This window comes from Pongo pygmaeus, chromosome 1 (assembly GCF_028885625.2).
Source record: "Pongo pygmaeus isolate AG05252 chromosome 1, NHGRI_mPonPyg2-v2.0_pri, whole genome shotgun sequence".
Taxonomy (NCBI): Eukaryota; Metazoa; Chordata; class Mammalia; order Primates; family Hominidae; genus Pongo; species Pongo pygmaeus.
Window position 1 is genome coordinate 106,507,378 of NC_072373.2, and position 15,672 is coordinate 106,523,049.

The window sequence follows — 15,672 nt, forward strand, 5'->3', positions numbered from 1 at the left end:
TTCAGTTCCAACTCTCCTCCTTGCATGAACTCAAGGCCTTCTTTTTTATATTTTTGTAGCTCTTAAAACTCAAATATCTTGGCAACAAACACAGGAAACCTAACACAATATCAGTTAACGGGTTTCATGCCCTGATCACCAATTTTGATCAGTAGAAACCTCTTCACTTTTGTGTACATAGCTATATATTTAAAAGAACGTTTACTGTATTTTAGATATTCGTAGGTGTGGCAGGAGGGTTTTCAGATTTTCTAATTTACTCTAATGCTGAAAATAATGTTTTAATATTTTCAAAACGGAAATCATTTTTACTTACAGAATTAAAAATTAACAAAAATACAGTAAATACATATGAGAGAAGCAGGAACATATGTGCTTCTCTGATACGTGCTTTATTGAAGATGGGATCTTGGCTCCATTCTTAAAGAGAGGAAGGATTTGAACACCAGTAGGAGGGAGGGAAGAGACAGGTCCCACTTACAGAGTGTGAGGTCCTGTGCCTGTGATTCAGCACCATCACCTAACTTTATGGTGAGATTCTTTACTAAATGTTAATCACAAGTTTATTAAATCATGTGTATTCCCACGATATGGGGATGGGAAACATGTGCAGGACTCTCATTTTTAATGTATAGAACAGTGGGGATAATTTTCAAATGGGGAAAATTTTGCCTCCGAGGGAATGTTTAGACAATATCTGGAGACATAGCCAGCTGTCATAACTTAGCAAGTGTTACTCACATCTAGTGGGTAATGGCTAGGAATGCTGTTAAACAACCTACAATTCTGTAGACAACCTTCTACAACCAAGAATCATCCAGCCCCAAACATCAATATCTCTGTTAATAAACACAAAAACAAAAACAAAAAAAACTGATATAGAACAAAAGTTGATCACAGCCACTGCCACTTGTGGTGCTATGGGTAGATCCCTCTTCAATCTTCGCTTTCTCTGACTCTCTACGAATGTTAGGTCTCAATTTTTTTCTCTGTACATCAACAGTCTACATACCAAGTTTGATGAGTGCCTCTGAAAAATATCATAACATTTGCAGCATTGGAGTCATGCTAGAATCTTTTCTGCAATAAAGTATTTTCCCTTCTTTTCTTCTTCTCAATCTTCTCAATCACCTGCCCCTAGAATCTGAGTGGTCCTAACCTACACCTCTTGCTGGCCGAGATTTAGACAATGTGGTTGTTTTTCCTTATCTTGACTAATCTTCCCGAATCTTACATTGTGCCTTAATTTGCACATCTGCACCTCTAATGTCTGCTTATATTATCTCCTTGGCTCACAAGGACCTTGCGGGACAGCTGCTCACATCTCAACATGTAAATAAAATGTGCCATTGGGTCAACACAGGAGAGCTGATTCCAATGTTAACAAGTTGGTCAAGGAAACTGTCAGCTGTTTACTTTTATTTCAGTCTCTTCCATTAAACTATAACACACCGATTGAGAACTAAACGCTAATATGCAGAGACGAAAAAACAAAAATAAAAATATATTGTGGTAATACAAACAATACAATGAATTCCAAATACTATGGACATTGGAAAATTAAGTATAGTGATATAAAAATAATCCATTATCAAAAGATCTGTTTTAAAACCCCTGAGAACAGAAAAAATACTTTTAGTTTCAGTCAAGTCAATTACTTTCACAAATTATGATTAAGCAAGTGCAATTTCTTTTTTTCTGTGGGGCAGGGGAGATGGACTCTTGCTCTGTCACCCAGGCTGGAGTGTGATGGCACAATCTCGGCTCACTGCAACCTCCACCTTCCCGGTTCAAGCGATTCTCCTGCCTCAGCCTCCCAGGTAGAAGGGAATACAGGTGCCCGCCACCACACTTGGCTAATTTTTGTATTTTTGGTAGAGACGGGGTTTCACTATGTTGGCCAGGTTGGTCTCGAACTCCTGGCTTCAGGTGATCCACCTGCCTCGGCCTCCCAAAGTGCTGGGATTGCAGGCAGCAAATGCAACTTCTAAAACAATAGCTTTATTACTAAATAAACCTAGAAATAGCAATAAACCTAGAAAACAGTTTTATTTGCATAGTTTACTACATCATTTCAAAACTAATGTCATTCTTCTTAAAATAAATATAATTGATTTAGTAATGCTGTTAAAAGAAACAAGTAACTGGGCATTATGCCCAGAAAGAAAGGCTGCAAAGCACAATGGTTAATAGCACAGACTGGGCACCAAGCTGCCTGCATTTAAAACCATAAGCTCCAACTCAGGAACTGTGATCCTGGTCAGTTCACTTCGTCTCTTTGTGCCTCTCTTTCCTCACCTGCAAATTACAAATAGTAACAGTACCCACCTCACTGAGCTGTTATAAGAATTAAGTTATTCAGAAATACAAACATGGTACATAGTCAACATCGAGTTTGTTAAGTAAATAATTAGCAATATTTTAAAAATATTAAATAAGTAAGCTTTTATGAATCAAAGGCCATGTTTTCATTCTCCTAGGCACAAGAATCCATATGTTTTCCAGTCTCAAGAATCTTTGGATAAGTACGTATGTCAAGAGCCAGACCAAAATCTTTCTGGTCCAAAATTTACAATTAACGTATTGTATTTGAATCTCTCTACAAGACACATTTTATCCTAACAGACAGATTAACTTCGACAATGGCCAGAGGGAAAGAGAAAATAATAAGTAACAACATAGAAATGTTATAAGTATTGTTTATAGACAGCAATGAATAATGATAAAATCAATATTGATACATATCAATGTTATGAAAATATGAAAACACTCCATTTACAAATAGTAGGTTAAAAATCTTAACAGCAGTAAGAAGAAAGTCTATGGTTCATAAGGTAAAAATTGATAATCAGGAATTGGAGTTATCTTGTCATATTCAACTAAATTAGAGTCCAGAGACCCAGTAAAAAAGAAAAAAAAAAAAACTTGGGACACAAAGCACCTGCCTGGGGCTAATACTGCAAGCTAGCTGCTGAAATGACCTGGTATAACTTTAAGACCAGTTTTACCTAGCAGCTTCTGAAACAAACTGCCATGACTCTAAGACTAATTTACCCACCACCATCACTCATCAGTCAGAGCTTGTCAGCTCCCAAAAACTTTGCTAGTGCTAATGAGTTTTCTTCCAAAACAATATATAACATTTCTCTCTAATAAAACCTCTAAGCTTCTCGTTTTTCAGTCATACTGAAGACCATTCCACTCTCTGTGTATGCCCTGAACTCCAATTCTGTTCTACCAAATAAAACATTTTGTTTAGAGATTCATCTCGATATTTTTATTTTACATTGCCACTAAAAATTATAAATATATCTTCAAATTTAAATTCTGTAGTTCAGTAAAGGTAGTTTCTAAAACCAAACTTTTCGATGGGAAGGAACTAGAGCAACAACCTATATGGAAATCTAACCATTCAGTGCCCAACTCTGAGATCTAATGTTTCTAAATTAATGTCAAATCTTTTCTTTTGTCAAAAACAAATCCAAAGTTAAATGAAGACACTATTATTATTATTATTTGACAGAGTCTCACTCTGTCCCCCAGGCTGGAGTGCAGTGGCTCACTGAAACCTCCAACTCCTGGGTTCAAGCGACTCTCCTGCCTCAGCCTCCCAAGTAGCTGGGACTACAGGTGTCCACCACCACGCCCAGCTAATTTTTGTATTTGTAGTAGAGACAGAGTTTTGCCATGTTGGCCAGGCTGGTCTTGAACTCCTGACCTCAAGTGATCCACCCACCTTGGCCTCTCAAAGTGCTGGGATTACAGATGTGAGCCACCCTGCCCAGACTGAAGACATTATTTTTAAAAAGACTATTGCAATAGAGAAAAAGCTCCAAACTTAAGATCTGCAAGCATCCCAAAAGTAAACAGAAAAGGCTATTTTTTAATATGAAGAGGGATAAGCAGTAAAGCAGGAACTTTTTTAGGGAAACTGGGCAAATGACAGAGTATACACAGACAGCACGATCAGGCTGCAGTCAGCCAATTCTCAAGATGTTCATTTTAACGCTTGCTCAGACTTAGGGTAAGCCACGTTTCAGGGGTCTGTAAGGAAGAAAAAAGACAGACTAAAGTTTAATCAAGCCAAGGCAGAGGTAAGTAACGGATAATTGCAAACAATTAGTCTCTTTATAACAGTGGGAATATGGCTTTAAATAGCACTATTTAGAATGAAAGAATAGGAGTTAAATGCTCCAAAGAGGTTAAGTAAATAACCAGCCTGATAACAATTAAAAAGTCCATTTTTTGCTCCTGCCCTGAGCATTGACTGTTTCGTTTCCAGGCCCCAGCTGTACTGGTTGAGTAAGCGGTGCCCTGCTGCCAACATTGCCAGGCTGGTTAAAGAATGTGCAAATTGCTTTCTCACATGAGTCTCTTAAAGAAACATTTCATCTTAACAGAGGCAACCAACAACTAGAACTTGCAAAAAGTAAAAGAACATAGGAAAGTTATAATAATTATTTTTTACAAGAATGAACTCCATACATTGGAATGGGGACATTTGGGAACAAACAAAAGCTGCACAAAGTCACAAAAATGCTCCCCCAAAAAGCTCAATGCAAACATTCCATTGTTATCAGATTGGGAAACACACAGCTGCGTGCACACACACACACACACACACACACACCTTCTATTTATATTAAACAGAAATAGAGAAACAGTTCATAAGACTAGAGGACAGTTAAACACTAGATGTGTATTTGGAAAAACCTAACTATTGATTTAATAATAGGTTGTGATGTTTTGAATTCTAATTATACAATTTTAATATTGTTCCTAAAACAGATTAATGACTCTTAGGAATTTAAAAGACTAAGATTACTTTGGAAACATGGAATCCAAAACTGTGAAAGAAAAAGCAGAGAAAGCAGGGCTGGGTTTAATTTTGGAGTTCCTTGCTTGCTTCTCCTTAGCACAGTGACTCATTTGATATCATCTTTAATTTCTCTGGCTAAAGGTTTTCCAACAGATATACAAATTCTCTTCTCGACCTAGAGTTATGTAATGGATGTACCAGCAGGAATTAATGAAAACATAAGAGTATCTGTAAATCAAAATTGATTCTCCCTTTTCTCAGGTATCCGTTTTCTGGGGAGCCATTCTTAGCCTTAGCATGTCTGGAATATTTTCCTCCTTTGTGTGCCCCCAGTTAAACGTCCTCACCACATTAGATTCCCAGCACACTACTGGTATGTTTTCCCACCGGGCCAGGAACAGGGATTACCACTTCACAAAGCAAAGAGCAGTAGCTTTGTTTAAGAAAAATTGCTTAAAACCTTTTTTTGGAATTGCATTATTTGAAACATGATACATTTACCAGTCAGTGATATGTTATGACTCTCCAAGGAAAAGTTATTTGCCATCATTTCTTCTCTGAGAGGTGGACTTGTAAAAGGCGAATCTATAAGAGAAAGAACATGTGATTACACATTCTTACCAAGAGTAAATGACTATGTAAAAATTACTTTGAAACAGCTAAAACCCTGTTGTGAACTATTAATAAAAAACTGCTTTCAGGAAGCTCAAAGTCTTATATACTTCAAAGACATTTAGAGATATATTAGGCTATTAAATGTGAAAAATATTCGGATTTTTTTTCTTTTTTAACCTAAAAATCCCTACTGACTTACATCAGATGGCTTTTTTTAAATAACGCCTTCCATTTTTATTCTACTATTATAGTTTCTTTACAAAACATAAATAAACTGAAGATGCCAAGGAATTAGATGAGAGAGCCAGAAAATGGAAAGACATGAAGGGGCAGAGAGAGAAGATCAAAGAAGAGCAACAGGCAGACCTTAATAAAGGGAATTAAAAAAACAAAATAGATCGCATTGGGCACCAGGGAACAGAGAAGATAAAATGGCTGACGGGCCACTTTGGGTTGCTATTTGTTTTCTAGCTACGGTTACCAAGAGGCATGCCCTATATCACCTGACTTTCAGCTTCCTCTGCCTCTGTCACTTCTCTCTCCTTTTGAAAACTTTCATTAAAGAAACAAGGTTTCTATTTCCACCTCTCTCACTCTCCTCGAAGTTACTTTGTTTATTTTATTTATTTATTTATTTATTTTTGAGACGGAATCTCACTCTGTTGCCCAGGCTGGAGTGCAGTAGCATGGTCTCGGATCTCTGCAACCTCCGCCTCCCCAGTTCAAGCGATTCTCCTGCCTCAGCCTCCCGAGTAGCTGGGACTACAGGCGCCCGCCACCACGCCCAGCTAATTTTTGTATTTTTAGTAGAGATGGGGTTTCACCATGTTGGCCAGGATGGTCTCCATCTCTTAACCTCGTGATCTGCCCGCCTAGGCCTCCCAAAGTACTGGGATTACAGGCGTAAGCCACCGCGCCCAGCCGACGACATGGCCTACTGTTCCTTTTATTTTAGAGTACCAGACCTTAACTTCCAGGAAACTACTCAAATATATCAAAAAAGTCAGAGAAGGGGGAAAAAAGGCTTATTATTGTAAACTTGGCTGCACTATTTAAATTAAATCCCATTCAATTTAAATGAAACCTGAGCCATTTTTATTACGCTTTTTAAAAATAATCTGCTTAGAAAGTTATTTCTAGTACAAGATTAGATTTCCAGTTTTTTCATTTTCTTATATGTATGAAAAATGTTATCAAAGTTAGTGATCACTTTTGTTACTTTAGCTTTAGAACACTGCTTTTACAATATTGCCTAATAAAATAACGTACCTAGCAGAACCTAACTCTCCAATAGGCTGTGTTCCTAAGGTTTAATCACTTCTAAAACAGCTTTGGAAGTTTAATGCACTTTTTAAACCACCAGGGCACACGTATACCTATGTAACAAACCTGCACATTCTGTATATGTATCTCAGAACTTATAATAATTTTTAAAAAAAGAAAAAAAGTGGCCAGGCGCGGTGGCTCACGCTTGTAATCCCAGCACTTTGGGAGGCCGAGGTGGGTGGGTCATCAGGTGAGGAGATCGAGACCACGGTGAAACCCCGTCTCTACTAAAAATACAAAAAAAAATTAGCTGGGCGCGATGGCGGGCGCCTGTAGTCCCAGCTACTCAGGAGGCTGAGGCAGGAGAATGGCGTGAAGCCGGGAGGCGGAGCTTGCAGTGAGCCAAGATGGCGCCACTGCACTCCAGCCTGGACCACACAGCACGACTCCGTCCCAAAAAAAAAAAAAAAGTCCCTAAATAACATATTAAATCAGACTACCCTCTCACAATGATTATATAGGAAAAGATGTCCTGAGTTTCTCACCTGGCTATCAAGTATACAAAACCTTTCCTCCAGTCACATCTAGTATTCATTCATTTATTCACTCATTCATTCATATTCATACCCATATTCTCCCATTCTCCCTCTCCTCCCATCACCCTCCTTCTCTGTCTTCTCCCCCTTTTCTCTCTTCCTCTTCCCTCCCACCCTCCCCAACTCTCTCTTTCTCTCTCTGTCTCACACACACACACACACACACACACACAAACACACATATACACACTGCTTAAAAGAAAGGCTCCCATAAATGTTATTTTCCTAATGAAAATTCCTTGTTTCTATTCTTGGGGCTAGCATACTTAGAGGCTAAAGACAAAATATTTCAGGAAGATCAAGGCAGATGCTATTCACTTATGGACAGGAAGCCAGGCGGGGGTGGATGAGAAGGAAACAGCTATTCTACTATATCATCTGTTCTGTGAAGCCTGCAAAACGTAAGCTTTGATATCTTTGCTTTCCTCCCCAGGGATACCCCTCTGTACAGCAGAATACAATCTTAAGGGTTCTTATTACACTCTTTATCCCTGAAACAAGCCCATAACCTTTTTGAGATTTCCAGCATCATTTATTATTATGGTTCACAGTATCAGTAACAATAAGAGTGACATAAACTAAAGAAAAAATGCTTTCTGTCATTCTTATTCCTATTCCACTTAAGTAAGTGAATATACACAGTATCTGATGCACACTTGGTACTGATGGGGAATATGAAGCTGGGCAAACTTGGTCCTTAAGGGGTTATATGGATCATAATAGTAGGGGTTTGGGCCCACAATTTGAAATTGAGAGTCATTAAAATTCGAGCAGCACCCATTAATGCATAGTATTGATTATAACTAGCCAGTATATTTTATACAAATTGGCACATGAGATAGAGTGTGAAGCCTGAGCCTGGAGGTGGAAGGACGGTGAAGATAATTCCAGGAAGATGAGCTCTAATGCTGGGGCTATTCTCCCTTACCGATCACTAGGATTTGTCTTGGATGAGCTCAACAGGGACCTGTGTCAGAACAAGGAGAGAAAATGAGTCTAAGTTTGGCTTTGGCAGAATCTAAGCTGATGACAGTCGAAGGATAGGAAAGGAAGGAAACACCAAGTTTCCAGAGGTAGGGAAGGCTGGGTATTTCCAGAATATACTAGCTGTTGAGGCCATTTCCAATTGCTGGCTCACATATTAAAAATACAATCAGACATCCATAAACCAAACACCACCAGTACCTTAACTTCATATTCCCTTTAAGGCATTAATCTTGATCAAGCTTCAGGTTCCACTGAAAAAGCCCCAAGTGCAAAAGAACACATATAACTGCTGTGTGGCTTTTGCCTTGGGAAAAGTCCCTTAAAGAGGCAATATACAGAAATGCCTTAAGTGGAAAAGCAGGACAGCCTACAAAAGGTATTAGGACAGTAAAAGAAGTTCTTTGTTTAGGCAAGATATTTTTTAACCAAAAAAAGTGAATGTAAACCTTATTGCTTTTAGTTGGAGGACAGCTGGCAGGAGGCTGATTCAGCTAACATTGGAGTTTAAAGGAAATTGGCAGGAGACTCAGGCAGATGTGGTTTGAATACTTCCCTAAAAGGATTAGGCTGAGTCACAAAAAGAAGTATAAAATGAAGAGGAAGGAATTTGGGGTCTTAATCCAAATTCTGTCACTAACTGTTACTTAGGGTTTCCAAACGCCATATGCCCAGCTCAGTGCTTTGAAAATATGTCTCCACTGTAAACCTCATCTGATAGGGAAAAAAATGAGGATAAGAAAAGTTGTATAAATATGAGTGATGATGCCAAAATCATAACATGCATTTCTCAAGTTATCAAACTCACCCTTTCTTAATCATTGCTGGAAAATTTCCATATAGCATTCTATATGCTATATGGAAGAGACAAAAATATCAACATGAAAGAGTAACATCAAATAGTTGCTCAAGAGATTAAAAGACTTTTTTCTCTCTTTGCAGGGCAGATGAGGCATGAGACTACTGCATCAAAGAATTGAGTAACATCTTAATTTTCACCTGTTATAATTTTCTGTGAAATAGCAAAATGGCCTCTACTTAAATGTTTTTCACATATTATATTTTAAAATATGTGTTGCTAGAAGGGCTTATAATTTATTCTATTAACACTTTCAAGTGAAATAAACATGCTATAATTCTACTTAAAGGTATTAAGGTAACATTTTCACATATTTCATTTTGAGGGCTTCATTTAATTGAAGTACGTTGGGAAGAAAAATAAGTAACACTAGAAAACTGCATTGGGTCTTAAGATTTGCTTCTTTAAATCAGGAAATAAATGCAACTACATCTCTGATTAAGAATAAACATTCTCTCTAAAGCCCCCAAAATCCCTTTATTATATGTTAAAATCTTGGAAGGGTCTGAACTTCATTAAGAAAAAAGTGTAAGAAGCAACTACTATTAAAATAAATATTATTCTTTTATCTTTCTCATCTCTATACTGATTGCTATCAACATGCAGTACTTAATAAATCTTAATTTTAACATTCTGATATACAGCATTATAAATGTGCAACCCAATTACAGAAACACTGATATGAATGAATATTATATATTATTCATAAAATACAGATTTGGAAATAAGAATATATTTCTTCATGGAAGCAATATTATATATAACCATGTGATCCCATGCCAAATTGTAAAGGCCACTTAAGTCATGATAATGGTTAAACCTTATCTTTAAAATACCTAATTACTAAGTAAAATACTGATTATACACAACACATGGAGAATTATGGGTTTTAGGAACGGAGTAGCCTTATCCCCCGTCCATAAATGCAGCAGAAGGAGGAAAATGGAAATAAGGCATCTCTGAGTCCTGGAAATTATACTCCAGAGAGATTCATCCAAAAAAGAAGAAAAACAAGGGGGAAAAAAAAAAAAAAAAAAGCTTGTCAAAAAATTCTAGTTATCGGGGCCAGGCGTGGTGGCTCACGCTTCTAATGTCAGCACTTTGGGAGGCTGAGGCGGGCAGATCATGAGGTCAGGAGCTCGAGACCAGCCTGGCCAGCATGGTGAAACCCCATCTCTACTAAAAATACAAAAAAATTAGCCAGGCATGGTGGCATGTGCATGTGGTCCCAGCTACTTGGGAGGCTGAGACAGGAGAATTGCTTGAACCCAGCAGTCGGAGGTTGCAGTGAGCTGAGATCACATCACTGCACTCCAGCCTGGATGACAGAGTGAGACTCCATCTCAAAAAAAAAAAAAAAAAAAAAAAACTATAGTAATCCTGATGTGAACATTTATAAGTCAGACTTTCTAAGTCACGGACAGATAATACTCCACATAGAGAACTCTTGAGCTCTTGATATTTTCTGCATAGTATGGAAGCTATTGGACAAGAAGCCTTTACAGACAAGGTTTTTTTTTAAGGCTTACTGACAAGCACAATGTACACTTTTACCAGTCTTGTAAAACTATTTTAAAAACCAGATGGTATAGGAATGGAAATAAATCGATCTTTTTAAAAAAATATAATTTTGGCAATAATATACATTTCAAAGGGCAACATAAAAATTCTGTTTCAAATCACCTCTACATGGGTCACTAAGATAATTTAACAGTAACTTATGCCAAATAAAAACTTATTAAAAAATAAAACCCCAAAAGTTAATAACTAAGATTTCTATTCTTTCTAAAGGCTATAGATGTGTTAAATGTTTCAATTGTTAGTCTATTCGATAAGAGTTGGGATTTTGTTCAGTGGCTCTCAACTGAGGGTAGTTTTGCCTCACAGGAGACATTTGGCAATGTCTGAAAGCATTTTGCTTGTCACAATTGGGGGATGATTACTACATTTATTTAGTAGGTTATATAAGTTTCCATAACAAATTACCACAAATTAGGTGTCATAACAAATGACTACAAATTTGGTGGCAAAAACAACAGAAGTGTATTCTTTCACAGTTCTGGAGGCCAGGAGTCTGAAATCAAGGTGTTGGCAGGGCCTTCCTCCTCTGAACTCTCGAGTGAAGAATCCTTCCTTGCCTCTGCCTAGCATCTGGGAGTTGCTGGCAACCTTGGCATTCCTTGGCTGGTGGTAGCTGCATTAGTCCAACACCTGCCTCTGTCTTCACATGATCATCTTCCCTCTGTATATGTCTCTGTCTCTATGTTCAAACCTGCCTCCCTTTTTTTTTTTTTTTTTTTATAAAGACCACAGTCATTAGGTTTAGGGCTTACTCTAATTTAGTATGACCTTATTTTTTAGTTCATTACATCTGCAAAGACCCTACTCCCAAATAAGGTCACTTTAACAGGTACCAGAGATCAGGGATTAAACATATCTTTTTGGGGTGTACAATTCACCCACCACATATGTAGAGGCCAGGGATACTGCTAAACATTTTAGGATAACAGCTTGCCACGAAAAAGAATTATCCAGCGGAAAATGCCAATAGTACCAAAGCTGAAAACCTTGATTTTGAACAGATACATTGGCAACCCTGATTCTTCAATGTGATGATTCTTAATAATCTTCCAATGGCCCTGTGGCCCTAAATTCCTGTTCTGCATAGTTTAGGTGCAGACATTTTTAAAGTGTGAACATTTTTTTCCACCCTTCCCTCCCAAGAACACCCTCCTGCCAGGTGCCTATTTTGAGGACTTTTTATGAAGAAAAACCACATGCTGGATGGACGCTGAAATGCAAACCAGGAAAACAGTTATAGCTATTAGCTATCTCATTGCTTTTGGCTAAGTTACAAAAGCACTTTGGGCTTCAAGATCAATCAAACGAGGTATCTAAATTCCCTTTCAGGTTCTCAGAAGTATATAATTGTAAGGCTATTAAAAGTTTCTGGTTTGGGATTAGGGACACATTAGTACAATAACCTCAATAACTTCAAAAATGCCAGGAAAAATGTTATTTTCAAAGAAAAGAATAACAACTCTTTAAAGGTAACATTCATTATTTCTATTCTAACATTATTTGAGATATTCTATGTTTAAATAGCGGCAATTTTTATTAGGAGTAGAGCTTATTTTTAGCAAAGTGTTGTGAGGTTTGTTCTCCTACATCAGCATGTATGTGATAAGTTGTTAATTTCTAACGTTCACCTTATATTGTGCAATATGCGAGACCAGCTGTACAAAGTTAACGTGAAAAGATTACACTTTAGAACGAATAGCCTCAACACATGTGATTTGTTTCTGTTGGAGCGCATATACACCTTTGGAAAATGATACCTAAGAACCTTAATAGATTTCTCAACTATTGTTTTAGTTTAATGCCTATGTAAACTGAAGCTTTCTCAGGTAAACTAATTCTTTTTGTTTCTTTTCAAACAATCTCAAAGTAGCAGAAACATTTCAAGAACAGAACATTTTCTCCTCTGAACCATGTGAGAGTAAGTTTCTGACCTGATGTTTCATGCCCCACTAAAACATTACCATCTATTTCCTACAAAGGACATTCCCCATACCATCCCAATACAGCCATTAAAATCAAGAAATGAATATATACAAAGCACCATCTCATCCCCATACCCCATCTAAGTTTCAAAAAAAAGTCCCTATAACGCACTTGGTAGCAAAATGTTCCAGCTCAGAATCACCCATTGCCATTGGCTGTCGCTTCTCTCTAATGTGGCTTCACTCTGGAACTGTGACAGTCTCTTCTGACTTTTCCATAACCTTGACACGTTTTAAAATTCCAAGACAGTTCTGCTGTAATATGATTATATTTGAGGTAGGCACCTTTGGCAGGAACATCACAGAAGTGATGCTGTGCTCTTCTCACCAGATCGCCTCAGATGGCACACCATTTTTTGGTCTTTGATCATTTGATCAAAGTGCTGCCTGCCAAGCTTCTCCACTATAAAGTTACTCTTTTCCCCTTGATATTAATAAGCATATTCTGAAGAGTTACTTTGAATCTTTAGTACTTTGTACCCCATCAAAGTTTTCATTGATTCATTTTTTAATTTGCATCAGTTAGTACTCATGAATCCTCATATTATTAAATGGATTACAATCCACTAATATTATTATTTATTTTGATGCTCAGTTTTGTCCCAGATTTGTCCAGTGGGAACCCCTTTAGGTTGGTTCCTGTATCTTTTTGACATGACTCATTATCCTTTGAGCACTCCATTGCTTTCTGGCACAAGATGTTCTAGGCTTATCTGCTACTTTCCCACACTAGCCCTGAAATCAGCCATTTCTCCAAGAAGCCTTGGTTACTATTAGTAAAGAATGGTATTTAGAATCCAAGATCTGGGTGCTAAGTATACTCATCACTACTGGAAATCACTGCTAAGAATACATGTGCACATATTCGTATACACATACAACTTATAATGTATATCATATATATTTATGTATATGATACGCATATGTATTCATCATACATATATTTACACATATACTTGTTTAAATCTATATACCTATATAGACATAGGTAAAGAAATAGGGATTTAATGTCATGGATTCCCATGGATGCTGCCAACTGCAATCCAACACCACAGGGTTCATTCTACTTTTTCTCTATTTTTATTTCATTCTTCTCTAGTGAAAAACCTAGATCCTATTATCTTTCCTAGATTTAATTATTTGATCAGTCACCCTGTATATTGCTAAACTCTCATTGCCACTGCCACATCTGTCCCCACAGAGATGTCTCCTTACCCACTCAGGCTCCAACCTCCATCGCTGGTCTGACCTTCCTACATGCTTTCCTCCACATCTTGTTTGGGATCAAACATCACCCATCTGCTGCTCCTGTACAAAAGCCTTGTTAACTTGCTCAACTCTGGGACCCTGTGTCAAGCTGCCCGCTGCAGGAGCACCCATTCAATGTGCTCAGGCCCTAACACTCCACACCAGGCTGCCCTCTTGCCTGGATGCCATCCTTACCAGGGTCAGCCTCAGATATCCTGATCTGGGCCCCTTGGGCTCCACCCACTTAGTGAGGATGTCTCCTTGCTCTTCCCCACCAAATAACTATAGGATCTATGGAGGGAAAGATGAGAGGGAGGAGGGAAGGGAATGAGGGTGACAGAAGATGAGGAAGAGTCAGTTGCCCTAATTCTTAACAAATGTTCTAAACACATAATTTTTTTGTGATGATAAATTTAGAGTAAACATGTTCATGCATCACAAACATCAATATCAAAGGCAGGCTTAGGCTGGGCACAGTAGCTCTTGCCTATAATCCCAACACTTTGGAAGGCCGAGGCAGGAAGATCGCTTGAGCCTAGGAGCTCAAGGCCAGCCTAGGCAACGTAATGAAACCATATCGCTACAAAAAATACAAAAATTGGAACTGTACGGGGAGGAGCCAGATGGCTGAATAGGAACAGCTCCGGTCTACAGCTCCCAGCGTGAGTGACGGAGAAGACGGGTGATTTCTGCATTTCCAGCTGAGGTACCGGGTTCATCTCACTAGGGAGTGCCAGACAGTGGGCGTAGGACAGTAGGTGCAGCGCATCCTGTGCTAGCCGAAGCAGGGCAAGGCATTGCCTCACTCGGGAACTGCAAGGGGTCAGGGAGTTCTCTTTCCTGGTCAAGGAGAGCGGTGACAGACGGCACCTGGAAAATCGGGCCACTCCCACCCAAATACTGCGCTTTTCCGATGGGCTTAGGAAACCGCACACCAGGAGATTATAGCCCGCACCTGGCTCGGAGGGTCCTCCGCCCACAGAGTCTCGCTGATTGCTAGCACAGCAGTCTGAGATCAAACTGCAAGGTGGCAGCGAGGCTGGGGGAGGGGCGCCCGCCATTGCCCAGGCTTGCTTAGGTAAACAAAGCAGCCTGGAAGCTCGAACTGGGTGGAGCCCACCACAACTCATGGAGACCTGCCTGCCTCTGAAGGCTCCACTTCTGGGGGCAGGGCACAGACAAACAAAAAGACAGCAGTAACCTCTGCAGACTTAAATGTCCCTGTCTGACAGGTTTGAGGAGAGCAGTGGTTCTCCCAGCACACAGCTGGAGATCTGAGAACAGGCAGACTGCCTCCTCAAGTGGGTCCCTGACCTCTGACCCCTGAGCAGCCTAACTGGGAGGCACCCCCCAGTAGGGGCAGACTGACACCTCACACGGCCGGGTACTCCTCTGAGACAAAACTTCCAGAGGAACAATCAGACAGCAGCATTCGCGGATCACGAAAATCCACGGTTCTGCAGACACTACTGCTGATACCCAGGCAAACAGGGTCTGGAGTGGACCTCTAGCAAACTCCAACAGACCTGCAGCTGAGGGTCCTGTCTGTTAGAAGGAAAACTAACACACACAAAGGACATCCACACCAAAAACCCATCTGTACATTACCATCATCAAAGACCAAAAGTAGATAAAACCACAAAGATGGGGAAAAAACAGAGCAGAAAAACTGGAAACTCTAAAAAGCAGAGCACCTCTCCTCCTCCAAAGGAACGCAGCTCC

At 39.1% G+C, this 15,672-nt stretch overlaps 1 protein-coding gene across 2 annotated transcripts in view; it reads right to left on the reverse strand.

The window, feature by feature from the left end:
• The window catches only part of LOC129015764 (embigin-like), a 53,444-nt gene that overhangs the window by 28,445 nt on the left and 9,327 nt on the right, over nt 1–15,672 (reverse strand). For both annotated transcript variants that reach the window (XM_054454287.2, XM_054454297.2), the window contains exon 2: nt 5,321–5,404. In XM_054454287.2, the coding sequence (XP_054310262.1) occupies nt 5,321–5,404 (84 nt within the window). The remainder of the gene's footprint in view (nt 1–5,320; nt 5,405–15,672) is intronic.